The following is a 21,159-nucleotide window of genomic DNA, read 5'->3' as shown; positions in this document are numbered from 1 at the left end:
TCCTCCCTGCATCTATCTTTGTATCTTTTAAGCATTTTGTATATTTCAATGAGGTCACCTATAATTATCCTAAACTCGAGAATAGTAGACCTGGAACCAGTCTGATAAAACATCACTGAACTCTTTCCAGAGCAACTTTAGCTTTCTTCCATTTCACGCACGTCTCCTTTCGCACCCGCCCCCATCCACCCCCATCCCACCGGAGATCGGGTTGCTCTTGTCCTTACCTACCACCCCACCAACCTCCGCATCCAGCACATAATTCTCCGCAACTTCCACCACCTCCATTGGGATTTCACCACCAAGCACATCCCTCCACCCCCCACTTTCCACTTCCCACAGGAATTGCTCCTGTATGCGACTCCCTTGTCCACTCGTCCCTCCCCACTGATCTCTCTCCTGGCACTTACCCTTGCAAGTGGAACAACAGCTACACCTGCCTCCACACCTCCTCCCTCACTACCATTCAGGGCCCCGAACAGTCCTTCCAGGTGAGGTGACACTTCACCTGTGAGTCTGTTGGGGTCACCTGCTGTATCCGCTGCTCCCTTCTGTATATCGGTGAGACCCAACTGAGAATGGGAGACCACTTCACCGAGCTTATTTGCTTCGTTCGCCAGAAAAAGCAGGATCTCCCAGTGCCCACACATTTCAATTCTACTTTCCATTCCAGCGTGTCAGTCCATGGCCTCCTCTACTATCACAGTGAGGCCTCACTCAGGTTGGAAGAGCAACACCTTGTAATATAACATCAATTTCTCGATTTTCTGCTAATTGCCACCCCTCCTCACCATTCCCCATTCCCATTTCCCCCTCTCTCCTTATTTCCTTACCTTCCCATCATCTCCCTCTGGTGCTCCTTCCCCCTTTCCTTTCTTCCATAGCCTTCTGTCCTCTCCTATCAGATTCCCCCTTGTCCAGCCCTTTATCTCTTTCGCCAATCAAATTCCCAGCTCTTTACTTCACCCCACCCCCTCTCCCAGTTTCACCTATCACCTACTACTTCCTCCCCTCTCCCCATCTTCTTACTCTGACCTTCCATCTATTTTCCTGTCCTGATGAAGGGTCTCTACAACTGTTTACTCGTTTCCATTGACGATGCCTGGCCTGCTGAATTCCTCCAGCACTTTGTGTGTGTGTTGCTTGGATTTCCAGCATCTGCAGGTTTTCTCTTGTTCAGTTCTCTTTAAATAGCAAAGCTAGAACTGTACACAATACCTCAGGAGTGGTCCAAGCCTAGACTTGGAGTCTATGGTGACAAAACAGGATATTTCCAAGATGCTGAGCTCAAGACAATTTGATGAAAAATTAAGCCCAATTCTCTGTTCTTGGTCTGTAACCCTGCAGTTACTGTTTTCAAGTGCTCATTCCCTGCTCTCCGTCCATAGCCTTTAAATTATTACTCCTTAGGTGTTCGTCCAAGTACCTTTTAAAATATGGCTACCACCTTTCAATCAGTAATTTCCAGACCCTCACCATTCACCAAGTGAAATAATTTTACTCACTGTCCTCACATGCTGCGACTTAAATCTGTGTCCACTAGTTACCTACTTCTCAGTGAAACAACTCTTCTGTTTAAGCGGTTGAAGCTTCTTGAATAATTTTACTCCTCTTCAAAATCTTCCCTTTTTTTCTTCCAAACAAAACCACACTAGACTAGATTGTGTCTTTTCATTATGATAATTCTCCATTTCTGGCTTTATTCTGCTCAAATCTTCCAACAGTCTCGAGTGCTACCACCTTCTTCCTGTAGAGCTGTAACAAAATGTGGTGGTTTGTCGTCCAACCACATCTGCTATGTCAAATGATTATCTTCGAAAGATAATGGAAAGAAATCAGTTACTGTAGAATATGACAAACAATGAAATTTGTTCATTGATCAAAAACGAATACACATATGAGACCATAAGATATAGGAGCAGAATAGGCCATTTGGCCCATCGAGTCTGCTCTAATATTTCATCATGGCTGATCCAATTTTCCTGTCAGCCCTAATATCCTGCCTTCTCCTTGAATCCCTTCATGCCCTGACTAATCAAGAATCTGTCGACCTCTGCCTTAAATATGCACAGAGACTGGTCTTCCACAGCAGCCTGTGGCAAAGAATTCCACAGATTCACCACTCTCTCGCTAAAGAAATTCCTCCTTATCTCCATTCTAAAAGGATACGCCTCTATTTTGAGGCTGTGTCCTCTGGTCTTAGACTCTCCCAGCATAGGAAACATCCTTTCCACGTCCACTATATCGAGGCCTTTCGCCATTCGATAGGTTTCAATGAGGTCACCCCTCATTCTTCTCAATTGAAGTGGATACAGGCCCTGAGCCATCAAATATTCTTCATATGACATGACACACCATTCAATCCTGGAATCATTTTCATGAACTCTTTTGAATCCTCTCCAGGTTCAGAACATCCTTTGTAAGATAAGTGACCCAAAACTACTCATAAGACTCCAAGTGAGGCTTTACCAGGGTTTTATGAAGTTTCTACATTATGTCCTTGCTTTTATATTCTAGTCCTTTGAAATGAATACTATCATCGCATTTGCCTTTCTCACCAGACTTCCACCGTACTGCTTGTGTCTTCCACAGTGAAGACTGATGCAAAATACTTATTATTCAGTTTGTCTCCCATTACTATATCTCCAGCATCGTTTTCCAGCAGTCCCATATCTCCTCTCACTTCTCTTTTACACCTTATGTATCTGAAGAAACTTCTGATATCCTCTTTACCTTAATTATTGGCTGGCTTACTTTCGTATTCCATCTTTACCTGAATATCTTTTTTAGTTGCCTTCTGTTTTTAACAGCTTCCCAATGCTCTAACTTCCCACTAATTATTGCTACATAATATGCTGTCTCTTTGGCTTTGACTTCTCATCTTAGCCATGGTTGTGTCATCTTGCCTTTAGAATACTTCTTCCTCTTTGGGATGTTTTTTATCCTGCGCCTTCTGAATTGCTTCCAGAAGTTCCAGCCATTGCTGCTCTGCCGTCATCCCTGCCAGTGTTCTTTTCCAGTCAATTCTGGCCAACTCCTCTCTCATACCTTTGTAATTCCCTTTACTCCAATGTAATACTGATACATCTGTATTAGTAATTAATATTGATTAATTATACTCCCTTAATTTTTTGGTAATTAGATAAAATAACTTTTATAAATTTGGAGAGTTAGCCTGGCCAATCCTAGCATTCAGAAATTGTGGATTTAAATCTTACTCCAATGCAAAAGCTGTGGTCCTAGTTGGATCAATAATGGTGGATTGCTCTGATAGTCAGATAACTGCTGACCTAATTTTTTAGTATGATAATGACAAAGCAGCCTAGAAAGGCCAAGTGGTCTACTCCTACTCTTATTTCTTATGTAAAGATACCCAGGAATAAAAACAAGAAAACTTATTTTAATTGTTCTGTGACTACAAAAAGCTGCACAGAAAATATTTTAAAGAAACTGCACATCAATTTGCACTGTTAGGACCATAAGACATGGGAGCAGAATTAGGCCACTCAGCCCATCGAGTCTGCTCCATCATCCCATTGCTGATTTACTATCCCTCTCAATCCCATTCTCCTGCCTTCTCCCCGCAACCTTTGACCCCCTGACTAATAAAGAACCTACCAACCTCCGCTTTAAATATACTCAATGACTTGGCCTCCACAGCCATCCGTGGCAATGCATTCCACAGATTCACCATTGTCTTGCTAGAAAAATTCCTTCTCATCTCTGTTCTAAAGGGACTTCCCTGTATTCTGAGACTGTGCCCTCTGGTTCAAGGCTCCCCCACCAAAGGAAACATCCTCTTCACATCCACTCTATCTAGTCTTACCAAAATTTGATGGGTTTTAATGAGACCCCCCCCCCACCCCTTTCATCTAAATTCCAGTGAGTACAGGCTCAGAGCCATCAAACATGCTCATGATAAGCCTTTCATTTCTGGAATAATTCTGGTGAACCTCCTCTGAACCCTCTCCAATGTCAGCAGATCCTTTCTTAAATAAGCGGCCCAAAACAGCTTACAGTACTTAAGTGAAGCCTCACCACTGCCTTATACAGCCTCAACATTACATCCTTGGTCTTATATTCTATCCTCTTGAAATGAATACCAACATTGCACTTGCTTTCCTCACCACCAATTCAACTTGCAAACTAACCTTTAGGGAATCCTGCACGAGGTCTCCAAGATCCCTTTGCACTTGGGTTTTTTTAGTTTTCTCCCCATTTAGTAAATAGTCTGCGCTTTTATTCTTTCTACTGACCTCCCACATCATGAAGACCCTGGAGAGACTTGTTCTGGAGCTGCTCTGGCCTATGGTCAGGCCACACTTAGATCCCCTCCAGTTCGCCTACCAGCCCCGACTCGGAGTTGAGGATGCCATCGTCTACCTGCTGAACCGTGTCTACGCCCACCTGGACGAGCACTGTGAGGGTCATGTTTTTCGACTTCTCCAGTGCGTTCAACACCATCCGCCCTGCTCTGCTGGGGGAGAAGCTGACAGCAATGCAGGTGGATGCTTCCCTGGTGTCATGGATTCTTGATTACCTGACTGGCAGACCACAGTACGTGTGCTTGCAACACTGTGTGTCCGACAGAGTGATCAGCAGCACTGGGGCTCCACAGGGGACTGTCTTGTCTCCCTTTCTCTTCACCATTTACACCTCGGACTTCAACTACTGCACAGAGTCTTGTCATCTTCAGAAGCTTTCTGATGACTCTGCCATAGTTGGATACATCAGCAGAAACAGAACAGAAATTTTGACCGGGGTGCCCAAACTTTTGCATGCCACTGTACGTCGAATGTCAGCAATCTGGATGATGAAACTGATGGCTTTGTGGCCAAGTTTGTGGACAATACAAAGACAAGTGGAGGGGCAGGTAGAATTGAGAAAGCAGGGAGGCTGCAGATGGAGTTAGACAGATTAGCAGAATACAGTGTTGGGAAGTGTATTTTGCATGCCACTGTATAAAGAATCTGTCTCAACACAGACCCCTGTAGATCACCACTAGTCACTGGCAGCCAATCCAAAAAGAATCCCTTTATTCCCACTCTTTGCCTCCCGCCAATCAGCCAATGCTCTGTCCATGCTAGTTTCCGTTGCACCTTTGCACCTGGTTAACAACTGATGGTGCAATCCGGGTCATATTACGATCGAGGAACGTGATTGTAGACCGGATATTGAACTTTTCACTGTTGGACTTCGGCCATATTCCACCGAGATACAACACTGGGCGGTGCAGGAGGTTGTTCCTGCCTGTGGCCATCGAACTTGCAGCTCCTCCCGTGGAGGGTCAGACACCCTGAGCCAATAGACTGGTCCTGGACTTATTTTCCATCTGGCACCGTTTGCATTTTGTTGTTTGATTGTTTGTGGTTTTTGTATTGCTATATTTATGCTCTATTCTTGGTTGGTGCGGCTGTAACGAAACCCAATTTCCCTCGGGATCAATAAAGTATATCTATCTATCTGTCTATCTAGTTTCTTTCCTGTAATACCCTTGCTCTTATCCTGTTTAGCAGCCTCATGTGGCACCTTGTCAAAGGCCTTCTGAAAATCCAAGTACACAACATCTGGTGATTCTCCTTTGTCTATCCTGCTTGTTATTTCTTGAAATAAATTCAACAAATTTTTCAGGCAAGATTTTCCCTTAAAGGAACCATGCTGAATTTAGCTTATTTAGTCATCTGCCTCCAAGTACCTCGAAACCACATCCTCAATAGTTGACTCCTACTTCTTCCCAACCACTGAGGTCAGGTTAACTGGCCTATAATTTCCTTGCTTCTTGAAGTGTTGAGTGACATTTACAATTTTCCAGTCCTCTGGAACCATGCCACAATCTTGATTCTTGAAAGATCATTAGTAATGCCACCACAATCTCTTCAGCTACCTCTTTTAGAACCTTGTGGTGTAGTCCATCAAGTCCAAGTGATTTATCTACCATCAGACCTTTCAGCTTTCTCCCAAGAAATAGCAACTGCACTCACTTCTGCCCCTTGACACTCTCAAACTTCTGGCATACTATTAGTGTCTTCCACAGTGAAGACTGATGCAAAATACTTAGTTTGTCCACCATTCCCTTGTCCCCCGTTACTATCTCTCCAGTGTCATTTTGCAGGGGTCCAATATCTACTCTCACCTCTCTTTTTCTCTTTATATATCTGAAAAAGCTTTCAGTATCATTTTTGATATTATTGGCTAGCTTATCTTCATATTTCCTCTTTTCCCCCCTTATGTTTTTTTTAGGTGACTTCTGTTTTTAAAAAATTGTCAGTCCTCTAACTTCCCATTAACTTTTGCTCTATTATATGCCCTCTCTTATGTCAACTTTGACTTCCCCTGTCAGCTACGGTTCTGTCATACTGCCTTTAGGATACTTCCTCCTCTTTAAGATGTATCTATTCTGTGCCTTCCAAAATGCTCTCAGAAACCCCAGCCATTGCTGCTCTGCTATCTTCCCTGCTGGTGTCCCCTTCCAATAAATTTTGGCCAGATCTTCTCTCATGCCTCTGTAATTCCTTTTACTCCACTGTAATACTGATGCATCTGACTTAAGCTTCTCTCTCTCAGATTTCACAGTGAATTTGATCATGTTATGATCACTGTTTCCTAAGGGTTCCATTACCTTAAGCTTCCTAATCAGTTCCAGTTCACTGCACAACACCCATTCCAGTATAGCTCAACCACAAGATACTCCAAAAGGCCATCTCAGAGGCATTCCAAAAATCTCCCTCTTGGGATCCAGCATCAACTTGATTTTCCCAATCTATCTGCCTATTAAAATCCCCCATGACTAAAGTAGCATTGCCTTTTTGGCATATTTTTCTATATCCCATTGTAATTTGTAGACCACATCCTGGCTACTCTTCAGGGGCCTGTAAAATAACTCCCCTTGCAGTTCTTAACTCTACCCATGAGGATTGTACATCTTCCAGTCCTATGTCATCTTTCTAAAGATTTGATTTCATTTTTTACTGGCAGAGCCACTCCTTCTCCTCTGCCTGCCTGGCTGTCCTTTGGATAGATTGTGTATCCTTGCATATTAAGCCCGCAACTACAATTGTTTTTCTGCCATGACCACGTGATACCCACAATGTCATGCATGGCAATCTCTAACTGTGCTACAAGATCATCTTCCTTATTTTGTATACTGCATAGATTAAAAATTCACACCTTCTCTCCTGTATTCATCACCTTTTTCAATTTTGTCCCTAACCCTAATGCAACTCATTCCACTGACAGCAATTTTGCCCCATCATCTGCCTGTCCTTCCTGACAGTTTCACTATACACTACCTATGCATCCCTATCCTCAGCCCTATCACTCCAGTTCCCATCCCCCTGCCAAATTAGTTTAAACCCTCCCCACAAGGATATTAGTCCCCTCCCCCCTCCATTTCAGGTGCAGGCTGTCCATTTTGTACGGGTCATACCTTCCCCAGATGAGATCCCAATGATCCATAAATCTAAAACCCTGCCTCTTGCACCAATTCCTCAGCCACGCATTCACCTGCCAAATGGATGATCAGCCATGATCATAATAAATGGCGGTGCAGGCTCGAAGGGCCGAATGGCCTACTCCTGCACCTATTTTCTATGTTTCTATGTTTCTAAATCATCCTATTCTTGCCCTCACTGGTGCATGGCACAGGCAGCAATCCCAAGATTACTACTCTGTCGGTCGTGCTTCTTGGCTTTCTATCCAGCTCTCTAAATTTTCTTTTTTCAGACTTTAATTTTCTGTCATTAACTGAAATATCATGAATTTAAGCATATGCTCCATACGAATCAGGTATATTCTACTTGTAGTTTTTGACCATTAATTTACTTAGTCAGAACCCACATGTTGGAAATTTGGGTGCATTGTATTTGTTCCTTGTGTGGAATGGTAGGAGGGGGGAAAATAGTGCTTGTAAGGGAACTCTTACAAATCATTAATGTTTTGTTTTTAAGCTGATGAAAGCTCCAATTTCTTCGTCTGGAATGCAGAATTGGAAGACTGTTTATGCAGTCAAAGACAAACATAAACTAATCGATATGGAGCTGATCAATGATCATTGCATAATGATACTGAAGTGTTATGGTCACTTATATTTGCATGTCTTTTCTCTCAAAGAGCCAGGAGCTGTTAAGTCCATCCCGGTATGTGAGAAATTCTTATTATTATTTTCTGCTTGGTAAACAGTAGGGTCTTTAAAGTTGAAAAGCAATAAAACTAGAAATATACATGTTAAATAATGCTAAAAGTGGGGGTAAAAAGTAGTGAGATGGCGTTCGAGGGTTCAATGTCCATTCAGAAAACTGATGACAGAGGAGAAGATGTTTTCCTTAAATCATTGGATGTGAAGAACCCAAGTTGACACCTCAGATCTGTTTACTTGAGGATTTTAATGTGTTTGTTGAGTTCTGAATATAAATATACTTGTGGCATATCCTGAAATATATTTGTCAGTGCTTTTAAAAAATAGTTTTAACATTTAACCTCAAGGGGACCTCCTGGGAGGGGAAAAAAAACTGATTGTTGAAAAATCAATATTCCGTCTTGATTACATGGCTTGGTGCAGAATTGTAGATTCCTACAGTATTTTAGTGAGTTATTAATTCACAAAGAGAAACAGTCATCCATTCAGCTTTGTTCTCTCAGCACTTTTGCTGCCCCCATTTTTTTCTTTTGATCCCTTAATGCAGAGCACTTTGAAGTTTAACTAATACAAACATAAAAACAAACTGTAGAGGGATACTGGTAATTGGTGAGAAATGGCCCGGAATGATTCATGTGGGAATACATTCTGAAACATATGTGAATTGGTAAGATTTGTCATTTGAAACTGATTTATACTTTGAATGGCAGGTCTTTCATATGAAGAAAGACTGGATGAACTGGGCTTGTACTCGTTGGAATTTAGAAGATTGAGGGGGGATCTGATTGAAACGTATAAGATCCTAAAGGGATTGGACAGGCTAGATGCGGGAAGATTGTTCCCGATGTTGGGGAGGTCTAGAACGAGGGGTCACAGTTTGAGGATAGAGGGGAAGCCTTTTAGGACCGAGGTTAGGAAAAACTTCTTCACACAGAGAGTGGTGAATCTGTGGAATTCTCTGCCACAGCAAACTGTTGAGGCCAGTTCATTAGCTATGTTTAAAAGGAAGTTAGATATGGCCCTTGTGGCTACAGGGGTCACGGGGTATGGAGGGAAGGCTGGGTTCTGAGTTGGATGATCAGCCATGATCATAATAAATGGCGGTGCAGGCTCGAAGGGCCGAATGGCCTACTCCTGCACCTATTTTCTATGTTTCTATGTTTCTATGAATGAAAGGAAGCTGTGCACGGTGAAAGTGCGAAGGAACATGTGGTACAGGCAACACACAACTGCTACCTCTTTGTAAATGTGGAAGATAAAATGTGAGGAGTTATGATTTATCTCTATGAAAATGTGAACTTAGTATCAAATAAGTTACAGGAAAGATTTGGAATCCTTATGGGGCACCACAGATTTTCTATGATTCTGTGTAGGATGGAGAAATGTAAACATGCTTCAAAAAATTGAAGCTTAGAGATTACAGAAAAAATCTAAAATTATGAAACAAAAATTGATTGAACAGAGTGTGAAATAATGAGGTCATTTTCTCTGTAGTGTTGAGAAACATAGTGAGATATAGGATTTGGAACAGAATGCAAGTGTAGCTTGTTAATACAAACAACTTGTAATGTCACAGGGCCTGGTACTCCCTGATTCCGGCTCAGCTGGTCCATGCCAACCACAGTAGGCCCATTGGACATGTTCAGCCCATAACCCTCCAGGACCCTCCCTTCCATGTACCTACCCAGGTGCCTCATAAATGTTGCAGTTGTACCTGCGTCGACCACTTCCACTGGCAGCTCATTCCAGGTACTTACCAACCTCTGTGTAAAGAAGTTAACTCTTGGGTCTCTTTTAAATCTCTCCCCTCTTATACTGTAACTGTTTTGGACTTCCTAACCCTAGGGAGAATACTATGGCCTTACCCATACCCCTCATGATATTATAGACTTCTGAGGTCATCCCTCATTTTCCTGTGTACCAGGGAATAAAGGTCCAGTGTGGCAAACCCCTCCCCTATAACTCAGGCCCTCTTGTCCAGGGAGCATCCTCCTAAATCTCTTCTGCACCCTCTTCAGCTTGACAATGTCCTTCCTATAACAGATTGACCAACATTGCAGCACAATCTTCTAAGTGCAGCCTCGCCATTAACCACAACATAATGTCCCTGCACCTAACCTGTATTCCCTGACTGATGAAGGCCAGCATGCTAAATTCCGTCTTTACTACTTGTTCTGCTTGCACAGTTGATTTCAGTGAACTGTGCACTTGAACTCCCAGTGCCCTCTGTTGCACAACAGCCATTCACTGTACTCTTGATTGGCTGTCCAAAATGCATCGCCTCACACCCGTCTGTATTGAAAACCATATACCATTCCTCAGCCGATCCCCTTGTACTTCATTCTAACCTGCTTCACTATCAACAAAACCCCTAATTTTGCACCATAGCAAATTTACTTATCATATGTCTACTCATATTCCAAATCATTTAATAGCAGAAGTCCCAGCACCCTGGATGGGGGCAAGAATTTGTGTGATGCGTCCAAGGTAGTTTCCTCCTTCAGTATATAGAGGAACCTACTCAGGAAGGAGCAATACTGAAGCTCCTCTTGGGAAACAAGGCGATCCAAGTAATTGAAGTGGAGCTGGGAAGCACTTCCGGTCCAGTGACCACAATTCTATTAGTTTTAAAATGGTTATGGGAAAAAAAGAAAGAACATATCTGTGGGTTCGGGTCCTGTAAGGCCAACTTCGAGGGCATAAGGCAGAATCTAGCTACTTAAAGATGTAGAAATAGTCGACAAGAGGGAGGCTTTTAAAAGAGTGATAAAGATTTCAGGAGCTGGGTGCATCTGTCGGGATGAAGGGTAGGCATAAATTCAAAAAGAACCTTGGCTCATGAGAGACAAAGGCTCTGGTATGGAGAAAGAAGGAAGCATTCACTGCATTTAAGCAGCTGGATATGAACGAATCTCTTGACAAATATAAAAATTTAAGATCAGGCTTAAGGAGGGAAGTCAGGAGAGCAAAACAGGATAAAAGATGGATTTGGCATGCAGAGTTAAAGATATTCCCAAGGTTTCTTTTCACTTATATTAACTATAAAAGGGCAACTATGTAAAAAATAGGTTTCTGTAAGACCATCAGGGCCACCTATGTGTGGAGCAGCAGGAGATGGCTGAGATTTTTTAATGTCAGTTTCTCTTTGAAGTTTACTGAGGAGAGAATTATAGATGCCAAAGAAATGAGGGCAATAAATATTGAGTTCTTGGATCATATAGAGATCACGAAGAAGGATCTTGGATCATATAGAAGATCTCATAAGCCTTTCTTTAAGCATATTAAGGTGGACAAATCTTCAGGGCCTGATCAAGAGCACCTTCAGACCTTATGGGAGGCCAGGGAAATTGTGGAGGACTTTGTACAGATATTTGCTTTGTCATTAGCAATTACTGAAGTGCCAGAAGAATGGAGGGTGGATAATGTTGTTCCATTGTTTGAGGAGGATAATAAGGGCAAGCCAGGGAACTTTAGGCCAGTGAACTTAAATTTACTTGTAGGGAAGTTACTGGAGGGAACTCTGAGGGGCAAGATCTACCTTCACTTAGATAATTAAGACCTGATCAGTAATAGCTTTGTGCATAGGAGGTCATGTCTGATAATCTTGTGGAGTTTTTCCAGAGAGGTAATTAAAGGGATGGATGAAAGTGGGTCAGAATACGTGGTCTATATTGACTTTAAAAGATCTTTGACAACATCTCACATGGCAGGCTGATCTGGAAGGTTAGGTCGCGTGGAATTCAGGGGGAGCTAACGAGGTGGCTCAATGATTGGAAATGGAGGATGACGGTTGAAGGTTGATTCTCTAACTGGCCCAGTTGATAATGGAAAAACTGAAATCTCCCACTAGCACTACCCTCCTATTCTCATAATTCATTGAATTCACTTTCAGATTAATGCTGCGTTGAATATCTGTCAATATTCATGATGTTATCTGTTACAAAACTAGAATATATTTGGGGAATACGTGCTTGTTTTAAACAATTGTCTTTTTGTCCTTTAGCTCCCAGCCTGGGCTTGTGCTATTGAGTGTGAAGCTTGCGTGGAAAATAAGGCAAACGTAATTTGTTTTCAGTTATCCTCTCCAGTGCAGCCCCCAGTGAGTTTTCAGTATTCGCTGGTTGAAGATGAGCTCTATATTCATGATGAAGCTTGGCTAGATGATACCAAGGACTATATAGTGACTCGCTTAAAAGCACAAAGTATGGTAAGATGTGGTTGTGTATTTGCATTACTGAACTAAACCCAAAATGTGAGTTCAGGTCCCATTGAAACCAATAATTTAATCAGTAGAAAAAGGATCCAGTGCTTTTCCAGCATGTATGACAAATAATCTCTTCTTGGGCTTCCAACTGTATATAGTTATCAATTCTAACCAACGTTTCGATGACAAACTCTGCCTCCTTCAGCGGGGATGTTGCCTGGGCATGTGTAGTCCAGTGGTATTTACACCCCTGTTGTTTGTTCCTCCTGATTGGTTAGTCCTCATCCGATCAGGTTTCTGCTCTCCCACCTTCTTTACAATTGAATACCTGTTTTTTCCTAGAGTGAGCTATTCGTCTTTGTTAAAATTCTTCCCCTCTAGCTTAATTTCAATGGCTTCCTTTACCAGGTGGTCCCAAAAGCCATTGGTATGGCACAGTAGTTTTCGTGCTGTTGAAGTCAATCCTATGGCCATTGCGAATGCAATGATTTGCTATCACCAATTTCTCCAGTAACCCAAACAGTTACTCTTTCTGTGCTCCTTGATGCTCACATCCTGTCTGGCCGATTGTACGCTGCTCTGCTTTCACAGAAATTCCTGTAAATGCCAACCGACCTGAGTCCCAGGTCATCTTTGACCTGCATGAGCTGGGACTTGAGCTTCCTTGCGGGTTTGTGGATGGTATTAATCCAGTGTTTCTTCAGGATTCTGGTGATCCTTCCAAAAACCATGGAAATATAGACACTAGACACTAGAATACTACAGCATGGTACAGGCCCTTCAGCCCTCGATGTTGTGCCGACCCATATATTCCTAAAAAAAAAGTACTAAACCCACACTACCTCGTAATCCTCTATTTTTCTTTCATCCATGTGCCTGTCCAAGAGGCTCTTAAATACCCCTAATGTTTTAGCCTCCACCACCATCCCTGGCAAGTCATTCCAGGCACCCACAACCCTCTGTGTTTTAAAAAAAAACCTGATGTCTCCCGAAAATTCCCTCCCTTAACTTTGTACATAGACCCTCTGGTGTTTGCTATTTGTGCCCTGGGAAACAGGTACTGGCTATCCACCATATCTATGCCTCTCATAATCTTGTAGACCTCTATCAAGTCCCCTCTCATCCTTCTACACTCTAAAGAGTAAAGTCCTAGCTCTGCTAACCTTGCCTCATAAGACTTGTTTTCCAATCCAGGCAACATCCTGGTAATCTCCTCTGCACCCTCTCCATAGCTTCCACATCCTTCCTATAATGAGGTGACCAGAACTGAACACAATACTCTAAGTGTGGTCTCACCAGAAATTTGTAGAGTTGCAACATGAACTCTCTACTCTTGAACTCAATCCCCCTATTAATGAAGCCTAGCATCCCAGAGGCCTTCTTAACTATCCTACCAACCTGTGCAGTGACCTTGCGGGATGTATGGATTTGAACCCCAAGGTCCCTCTGTTCATCCACTCTCTTAAGTAACCGACCATTAACCCTGTACTCAGCCTTCTGGTTTGTCCTTCCAAAATGCATCACCTCACACTTACCCAGATTGAACTCCATCTGCCACTTTTCTGCCCAACTCTGCATTCTGTCTATATCCTCTTGTAACCTTTGGCAACCTACAGCTCCATCCACAACTCCTCCAATCTTCGTGTCATCCTCAAACTTACTCACCATCCTTCCGCCTCTTCAGGTCATTTATAAAAATCACGAAGAGCAGGAGTCCCAGGACAGATCATTGCGGCACTCCACTGGTCACCGACCTCTAGGCTGAATACTTTCCTTCCACTACTACCCTCTGCTTTCTTCCTGTAAGCCAATTTTTTTATCCAAACTGGATGAGTCTCTCGTGGGGGACCTTGTCAAATGCCTTGCTAAAATCCATGTAGACCACATCTACCGCCCTACCCTCATCAATTTCTTTTGTTACCTCTTCAAATGACTCAATTAGGCTCGTGGGCACGACCTGCCCTTCACAAAGCCATGTTGACTATCCTTGAGTAGACTGCACTTCTCCAAATAGTCATAGTCATACGTTATTGATCCCGAGGGAAAGACTCCTTTCCAATCGTTTGCAGACCACAGATGTAAGACTCACTGGTCTGTCATTCCCAGGATTCGCCCTATTACCTTTTTTAAACAAGGGAACTACATTTGCCATTCTCCAATCCTCCGGCACCCTCCCTGCAGCCAAAGAGGATTCAAAGATCATAGCTACTGCTCCAGCGATCTCTTCTCTCACTTCCCACAGCAACCTGGCGTATATCACATCCGGCCCTGGGGACTGAGCAATCTTGATGTTTTTAAGATGATCCAACACTACTTCTTCCTTAATCTCCACATTGTCCAGCACATCGGCCTGTTCTGTTTCGACCTCACCCTGATCAAGGTCCTTTTCAGTTGTGAATAGTGAAGCAAAGTATTCATTTAGGACCTCCCCAACCTCTTCCGCCTCCAGGCACATGTTGCCTTCCTTATCCTTTAGTGGCCCACCTTCATTCTTATCATCCTTCTGTTCTTCACGTACGCATAGAACACCTTGGGGTTCTCCTTAATCCTACATGCCAAGGCCTTCTCACGCCCCCTTCGAGCTCTTATAAGTCCTTTCTTAAGCTCCTTCCTGACTACCCTATATCTCTCATGAGCAATGTTCCCTCTAATTTTTAGTAGTCAGTGTGCACAAAAATCTTATGTTGTGCAAATTTTTTCCTGTGACAAAAGTATGTGCACACTGAATGCACACGTGGGACAGTTTATGTAGGTTTACAAAATATTTGACATAAAACTGCACAGAATAACAACAAAATCACATACATATTTAAGTCACACACACAAAAAGTGCTGGTGAACACAGCAGGCCAGGCAGCATCTATAGGAAGAGGTACAGTCGACGTTTCGGGCCGAGACCCTTCGGTCAGGACTAACTGAAAGAAGAGATAGTAAGAGATTTCAGAGGGGGAGGGGAGATCCGAAATGATAGGAGAAGACAGGAGGGGGAGGGATGAAGCTAAGAGCTGGAAAGTTGATTGGCAAAAGGGATACCAGGCTGGAGAAGGGAGAGGATTGTGGGATGGGAGGCCTAGGGAGAAAGAAAGGGGGAGGGAGCCCAGAGGATGGGCAAGAAGTTATAGTGAGAGGGACAGAGGGAGAAAAAAGAGAGGAAAGAGGAAAAAAATAATAATAAATAAATAAGGGATGGGGTACGAAGGGGAGGAGGGGCATTAACGGAAGTTAGAGAGGTCAATGTTCATGCCATCAGGTTGGAGATATTTAATTTTTATCATATTTAAGTCATTCAATTATTTTTTTTCTCTCTCCTGGCTTTGGCATTTACCCATTCTTTGTTAACTCTATTTCGACTAATAGGACTTCCATCCCATCGATAGCTTTTGATTCTCACTAACATATCCAAATGACATTCACCTGAACGGTTTCTCAGCTTGTTTCTGAGTTGATTCATTAGGCTAAAACCTTGTTCACAGTCTGCGCTAGATGCAAGAAAGGTTCCCCCAATGTCCATCAACTGTGCAAGGTCGCAAAACTGTTCATTTTGAAGTACGAATACCATGATTTGAGCAAAGTTTGAAATCGGTTTGGATTTTTTTCTTGCATGGAAAATTTGAAATCATTAAACTGTCTAATTATTACAATATTTTCAGCTAGAAATTCATGATATTTTAGACATAAGGCATTAACTTGTTCATTGCCAAATGTGAAGTCACAATCTGCAATTGCGGAGAAATCAAAAGCTGACCATTCTTGTACCTCAAATTTGATCTCCTCTGGGTTTGATCGTTTTCGCTCTCGCTCATCCACACTCAACCGTAACACGTGTAGCACTCCTGTAACGGATAATGACGGGTTCTGTTGCCTGAGCTTTTGTACACCGTCCAAATGCGATTTACTTGCCAAATGACACTTCAAAAAGTCAAGTTTCCAAATATCATCCCACTTCTTTCCACTAGCAAATTCTCCAGCAACTTTCACATCACGACAATACAAACAGGTAACTCCAGTTTCCGAATCATACATAAATATTTCTCATAGCTGAACATTCATGACCTCATGAGCTTTTAGTGTAACAGTTTCTACTATTTTGTTAAGCCATTCAACTTTAAACAAATTTGCAGTTCTTTTGCGCTTCACGCCCTTCGCGCCCTTCGCTTCTTTTGAATTCGACATAGTGAATCAATATTTTTTCCAATAAAAACTTAGTAACCTATCTACAGGATTTGAAACAGATCTTTGTAAACTTTACGATATGAACACTGTCCGCCAAACATGGCTGCTACCGTGATGCAGCTGTACAAACTGGAACAGGATAGTTGAGGTGACGTAAATTAGTGACGTGCATTGTGGTATTTGAAAAACCGACTAATTAGTTAACAGAAACAGTTAGCTAGAAGATTATTTTCAAAAAGTATAATTATTAACTACTACATTATTTTAAGTAACTAACCTTTTGTGCGCACATTAATTTCCTTTGTGCGCTGGTTGAAAAATGTGTGAACGCGCACAGCTTAGAGGGAACTATGCTCATGAGTCCCTCCTGCTTCCTTCTTCCTCTTGATGAGTTGCCTCATGTGTTTCGTCAGCCACGGTTCCCTTTTCCTACCATTTTTTCCTTGTCTCAGTGGAACAAACCTATCCTGAACCCAGCACAAGTAGTCCCTAAACTTCCTCCACATTACTTCTGTGCTTTCACCCTTTAACATCTGTTTCCTATTTACTCTCGCTAGTTCCTGCCTCATCACTTCATAGTTAGCCCTTCCCCGGTTAAGCAACTTTCCCATTTTGTCTGTTTTTATTCTTTTCCATAGCAATGCTGAAGCTAAGGGAGTTGTGGTCACTCTCACCACAAATGCTCCCCCACCAAGAGGTATGCCACCTGACCAGGTTCATTACCCAGACCTAGATCCAGTATGGCCTCTCCTCTCGTCGGCTGGTCCACAGACTGTGTCAGGAATCCTTCTGAACACGCCTGACAGGAAGGGAAGTTGAAATCACCCATAACTACAACCCTGTATTTCCTGCACCATTCTAAAATCTGCCTGCTTATCTGCTCCTCGGTGTCCCAAGGGCTATTTGGGGGCTATGGCGCGTGGCCAAGTGGTTAAGGCGTTGGTCTAGTGATCTGAAGGTCTCTCGTTCAAGCCTCAGCTGAGGCAGCGTGCTGTGTCCTTGAGCAAGGCACTTAACTACACATTGCTCTGCGACGACACTGGTGCCAAGCTGTATGGGTCCTAATGCCCTTCCCTTGGACAACATTGTGTTGTGGAGAGGGGAGACTTGCAGCGTGGGCAACTGCTGGTCTTCCATACAACCTTGCCCAGGCCTGCGCCCTGGAAACCTTCCAAGGTGCAAATCCGTGGTCTCATGAGACTAACAGATGCCTATTAGACTACTCCCAGCACAGTGATTGATCCCTTCCTATTTCTGACTTCCACACTGACTCAGTGAACACTCCCTCTGCAGCGTCCTCCCTTTCTATAGCCATGATACTATCCCTGACCAGTAATACTACACCACCCCCTTTTCTACCTCCCATCCTATTCCTTTTAAAACACCTAAACCCCAATACCTGCGTCAGCTAATCCTGCCCTTCCTCCAGCCAAGTTTCAGTAATGGCCACAACATCGTAGTTCCAGGTACTGATCCATGCTCTAAGTTCATCCCCTTTATTCCTAATACTCCTAGCGTTGAAATAGACACATTTCAACTCCTCTAACTGGCTACATTTATGTTTTGTCCCCTGCCTGTCCTTCCTCACCAACTCAGAACACATAGCATCTTGCCCTTGTCCTTCTACCTTGATCTCTGCACTCACATTCTGACTCCCACCCCCCTGCCAAACTAGTTTAAACCCTCCCCAACAGCTCTAGCAAACCTGCCTGCCAGGATATTGGTCCCTTTCCAGTTCAGATGCAGCCTGTCCTTTTTGTACAGGTCAGACCTTCCCCAGAAGATATCCCAGTGATCCAGAAATGATGTAATGATGCAACTCTATAAAACTCTGGTTAGGCCACAATTGGAGTACTGTGTCCATTTCTGGTCGCCTCACTATAGGATGGATGTGGAAGCATTGGAAAAGGTACAGAGGAGACTTACCAGGATGCTGCCTGGTTTAGAGAGTATGCATTATGCTCAGAGATTAAGGGAGTTAGGGCTTTACTCTTTGGAGAGAAGGAGGATCAGAGGAGACATGATAGAGGTGTACAAGATAATAAGAGGAATAGATAGAGTGGATAGCCAGCTCCTCTTCCCCAGGACACCACTGCTCAATACAAGAGGCATGGCTTTAAGGTAAGGGGTGGGAAGTTCAAGGAGGATATTGGAGGAAGGTTTTTTACTCAGAGAGTGGTTGGTGCGTGGAATGCACTGCCGGAGTCAGTGGTGGAGGCAGATACACTAGTGAAATTTAAGAGACTACTAGATAGGTATATGGAGGAATTTAAGGTGGGGGGTTATATGGGAGGCAGTGTTTGAGGGTCGGCACAACATTGTGGGCTGAAGGGTCTGTACTGTGCTGTACTATTCTATGTTCTATGTTAAATCTGAACCCCTGCCCCCTGCACCAACTCTTCAGCCACACATTCATCTGCCATAACTTCCTGTTCCTACCCCCTCTGTCTCGTGGCATAGGCAGCATTCCCAAGATTACCACCCTTGAGGTCCTGCTTTTTAACTTCTTTCCTAACTCCCTATATTCCTTCTTCAGGACCTCATCCCTACTCCTATCTATGTCATTGGTCACCACGTGGACCACAACATCTGGCTGCTCACCCTCTCTCCTGAGAATACCGAGAACTCGATCCGAGATATCGCGGACCCTGGCACCAGGGAGGCAACAGACCACCAACAGACCAGGAAAGACAATCAGTAGTGATGGGTTCCTTCTCGGTGTTAGGTTTCCTGGTTTTTCTGTTGGACCTTTAAGGCCCTGATTGATTGTTTTCAGGGGCCCAGTCATGGTCTAAGTAAGAACTGGAATTCAATTTTAAACAAGGTAGGAGAGTAGAAACCTGATTGGATGAGGACTAACCAATCAGGAGGGACGGACGATGGGGGTATAACCACCACTGGACTAGACATGCCCAGGCACCAATCCTGATGATGATGACAGAGCTTATCCTTGGAACATCAGTAAATTCTATATCTGCACCCAGCCGGAAGCCTGAGAAAAGTTTATTAGTAGAATTTTTAAAATAGATTTGTAAATATAAAATTGGCTTTTGTTATGTGACTATTGGATTGTAAGATTGTAGTAAAATACAGTTCATTAATCTTCAGGAATACATTTGATTTGTACCTATCTCTAATCCCATTCAATCATAACTGACAATTAATTCTCTTCTGAAGTGATTTTGCAGGACATAAGTTCATAGAACTTCTGATCCCAAGAATGAAAATGAAGATAATGCCAAAAAAAGTGTTTTCAATTGTATTGGTACAATGTTATAAATAGTTCCATTTGCTCAGGAACTGTTCCCCTAATGTTTCAAAACTGCTACCTTAAAAGACCCACCCTTTAAAATGAACCATGATTGCCCCCATACCCATCCTGATGTTAGTAAAGTATTCCAACCTCCTCTTATACATCTAAAGTCACACAGTAGATTTTTGGTTGCTGTGACTAATTTGTCCTTTGTTGTCTTGCTGACCACTTCTCAGCTCCAGTGTTTCCCTTCCAGGCCAAGCCAGTGAGACTGTTACTGCTTGGTTTTCTTCTGATCCAACCTGCTGCAGTCAGTGCACCTACAGCAATAGTTTCCCTTCCCATTCTACTCAGAATTGTGTCTGGATTCCCCCAAAACATCTAACCCCAGTGCCATTTCTCTTCCTTACCTGTACCTGTAGTGTGTCATGCATAGTGTCAGGTTCTCCTGTTTTAACACTCAAATACCACACTCCTACCACTCCATATAAAGTAGATTGTCTAAGATCTGTTGTGTGGTCATGGCTGTGGTGGTTTTCTGCCATTCACATGTGCTGATTTTCATAGAAGAGCTTGACTATCCAAACACAGTGGGTGGGTTTGTACTTGCATCAAAATGATGATGTCACCCCAACACAGGATGGAAATTGATTATACGTAAAAGTTCACTGTTTTATTATGCACATGCTAAACAGTAATGTGAGAGGAATGTGTGTAAAATACTTATGAATTTGCAAATTTTGCTACTGTTATTTTTATTTTCAGGATGGAACGTTGGTACCCATATCAGTTTTTCATAAAACGGTGTTAAGTCAAATGAATGAAAAACCTTTGTTGGTCCATGTCTATGGGGCTTATGGTATGGACTTGAATGTTGACTTTAAGCCAGAACAGTTAATGTTATTGGAAGATGGCTGGATTTTAGCATATTGCCATGTAAGGTAAAGTCTCCCGGCTTCGTTGGCATTTCATCATTTTGCAGTGTTACTTGCCAGCTATCTGTTTCTGGATGATGTTCAATTTCCTCAAAATAAACACTTGAAAGTAAGAAGGAACTTGCTTCTACCAGACTTGATCAGATTTTGGATGCAGAATTCAATAAACAACCACTGCCACATGTGTAAAAGTGCTGACAACCTTACACTAATTTCTAGGCACAACTCTGTCACAATGCCCTATAACGTTTCACAGTAATTAACAACATAAGTAGGGGCGGCATGGTGGTCGAGTGGTTAGCACAATGCTTTACGGTACAGGGCGGGTTCAGTTCCCACTGCTACCTGTAAGGAGTTTGTACGTTCTCCCTGTGATCACGTGGGTTTCCTCAGTGCTTCTGTTTCCTCCCACAGTCCAAAGACCTCCTGGCTGGTAGGATAATTGGTCATTGTAAATTGT

General features: G+C 43.0%; 1 protein-coding gene across 8 annotated transcripts in view; it reads left to right on the top strand.

Moving 5' to 3' along the window:
• Window positions 1–21,159, top strand: part of prepl (prolyl endopeptidase like) — a 58,308-nt gene that overhangs the window by 16,657 nt on the left and 20,492 nt on the right. For 6 of the 8 annotated variants that reach the window (XR_010018892.1, XM_063055666.1, XM_063055665.1 and 3 more), the window contains 3 exons: window positions 7,947–8,135; window positions 12,138–12,341; window positions 20,530–20,705. Coding sequence is in view for 7 of the 8 variants with exons in the window: in XM_063055666.1 (XP_062911736.1) it covers window positions 7,947–8,135; window positions 12,138–12,341; window positions 20,530–20,705 (569 nt within the window). In the remaining variant the exon portion in view is untranslated. The remainder of the gene's footprint in view (window positions 1–7,946; window positions 8,136–12,137; window positions 12,342–20,529; window positions 20,706–21,159) is intronic. The other 2 variants (XM_063055662.1, XM_063055664.1) reach the window with 2 other exon arrangements.

The sequence above is a fragment of the Mobula hypostoma genome, chromosome 8, assembly GCF_963921235.1.
Source record: "Mobula hypostoma chromosome 8, sMobHyp1.1, whole genome shotgun sequence".
NCBI classification, from domain to species: Eukaryota; Metazoa; Chordata; class Chondrichthyes; order Myliobatiformes; family Myliobatidae; genus Mobula; species Mobula hypostoma.
This window is presented reverse-complemented; position numbering and strand designations above follow the sequence as displayed.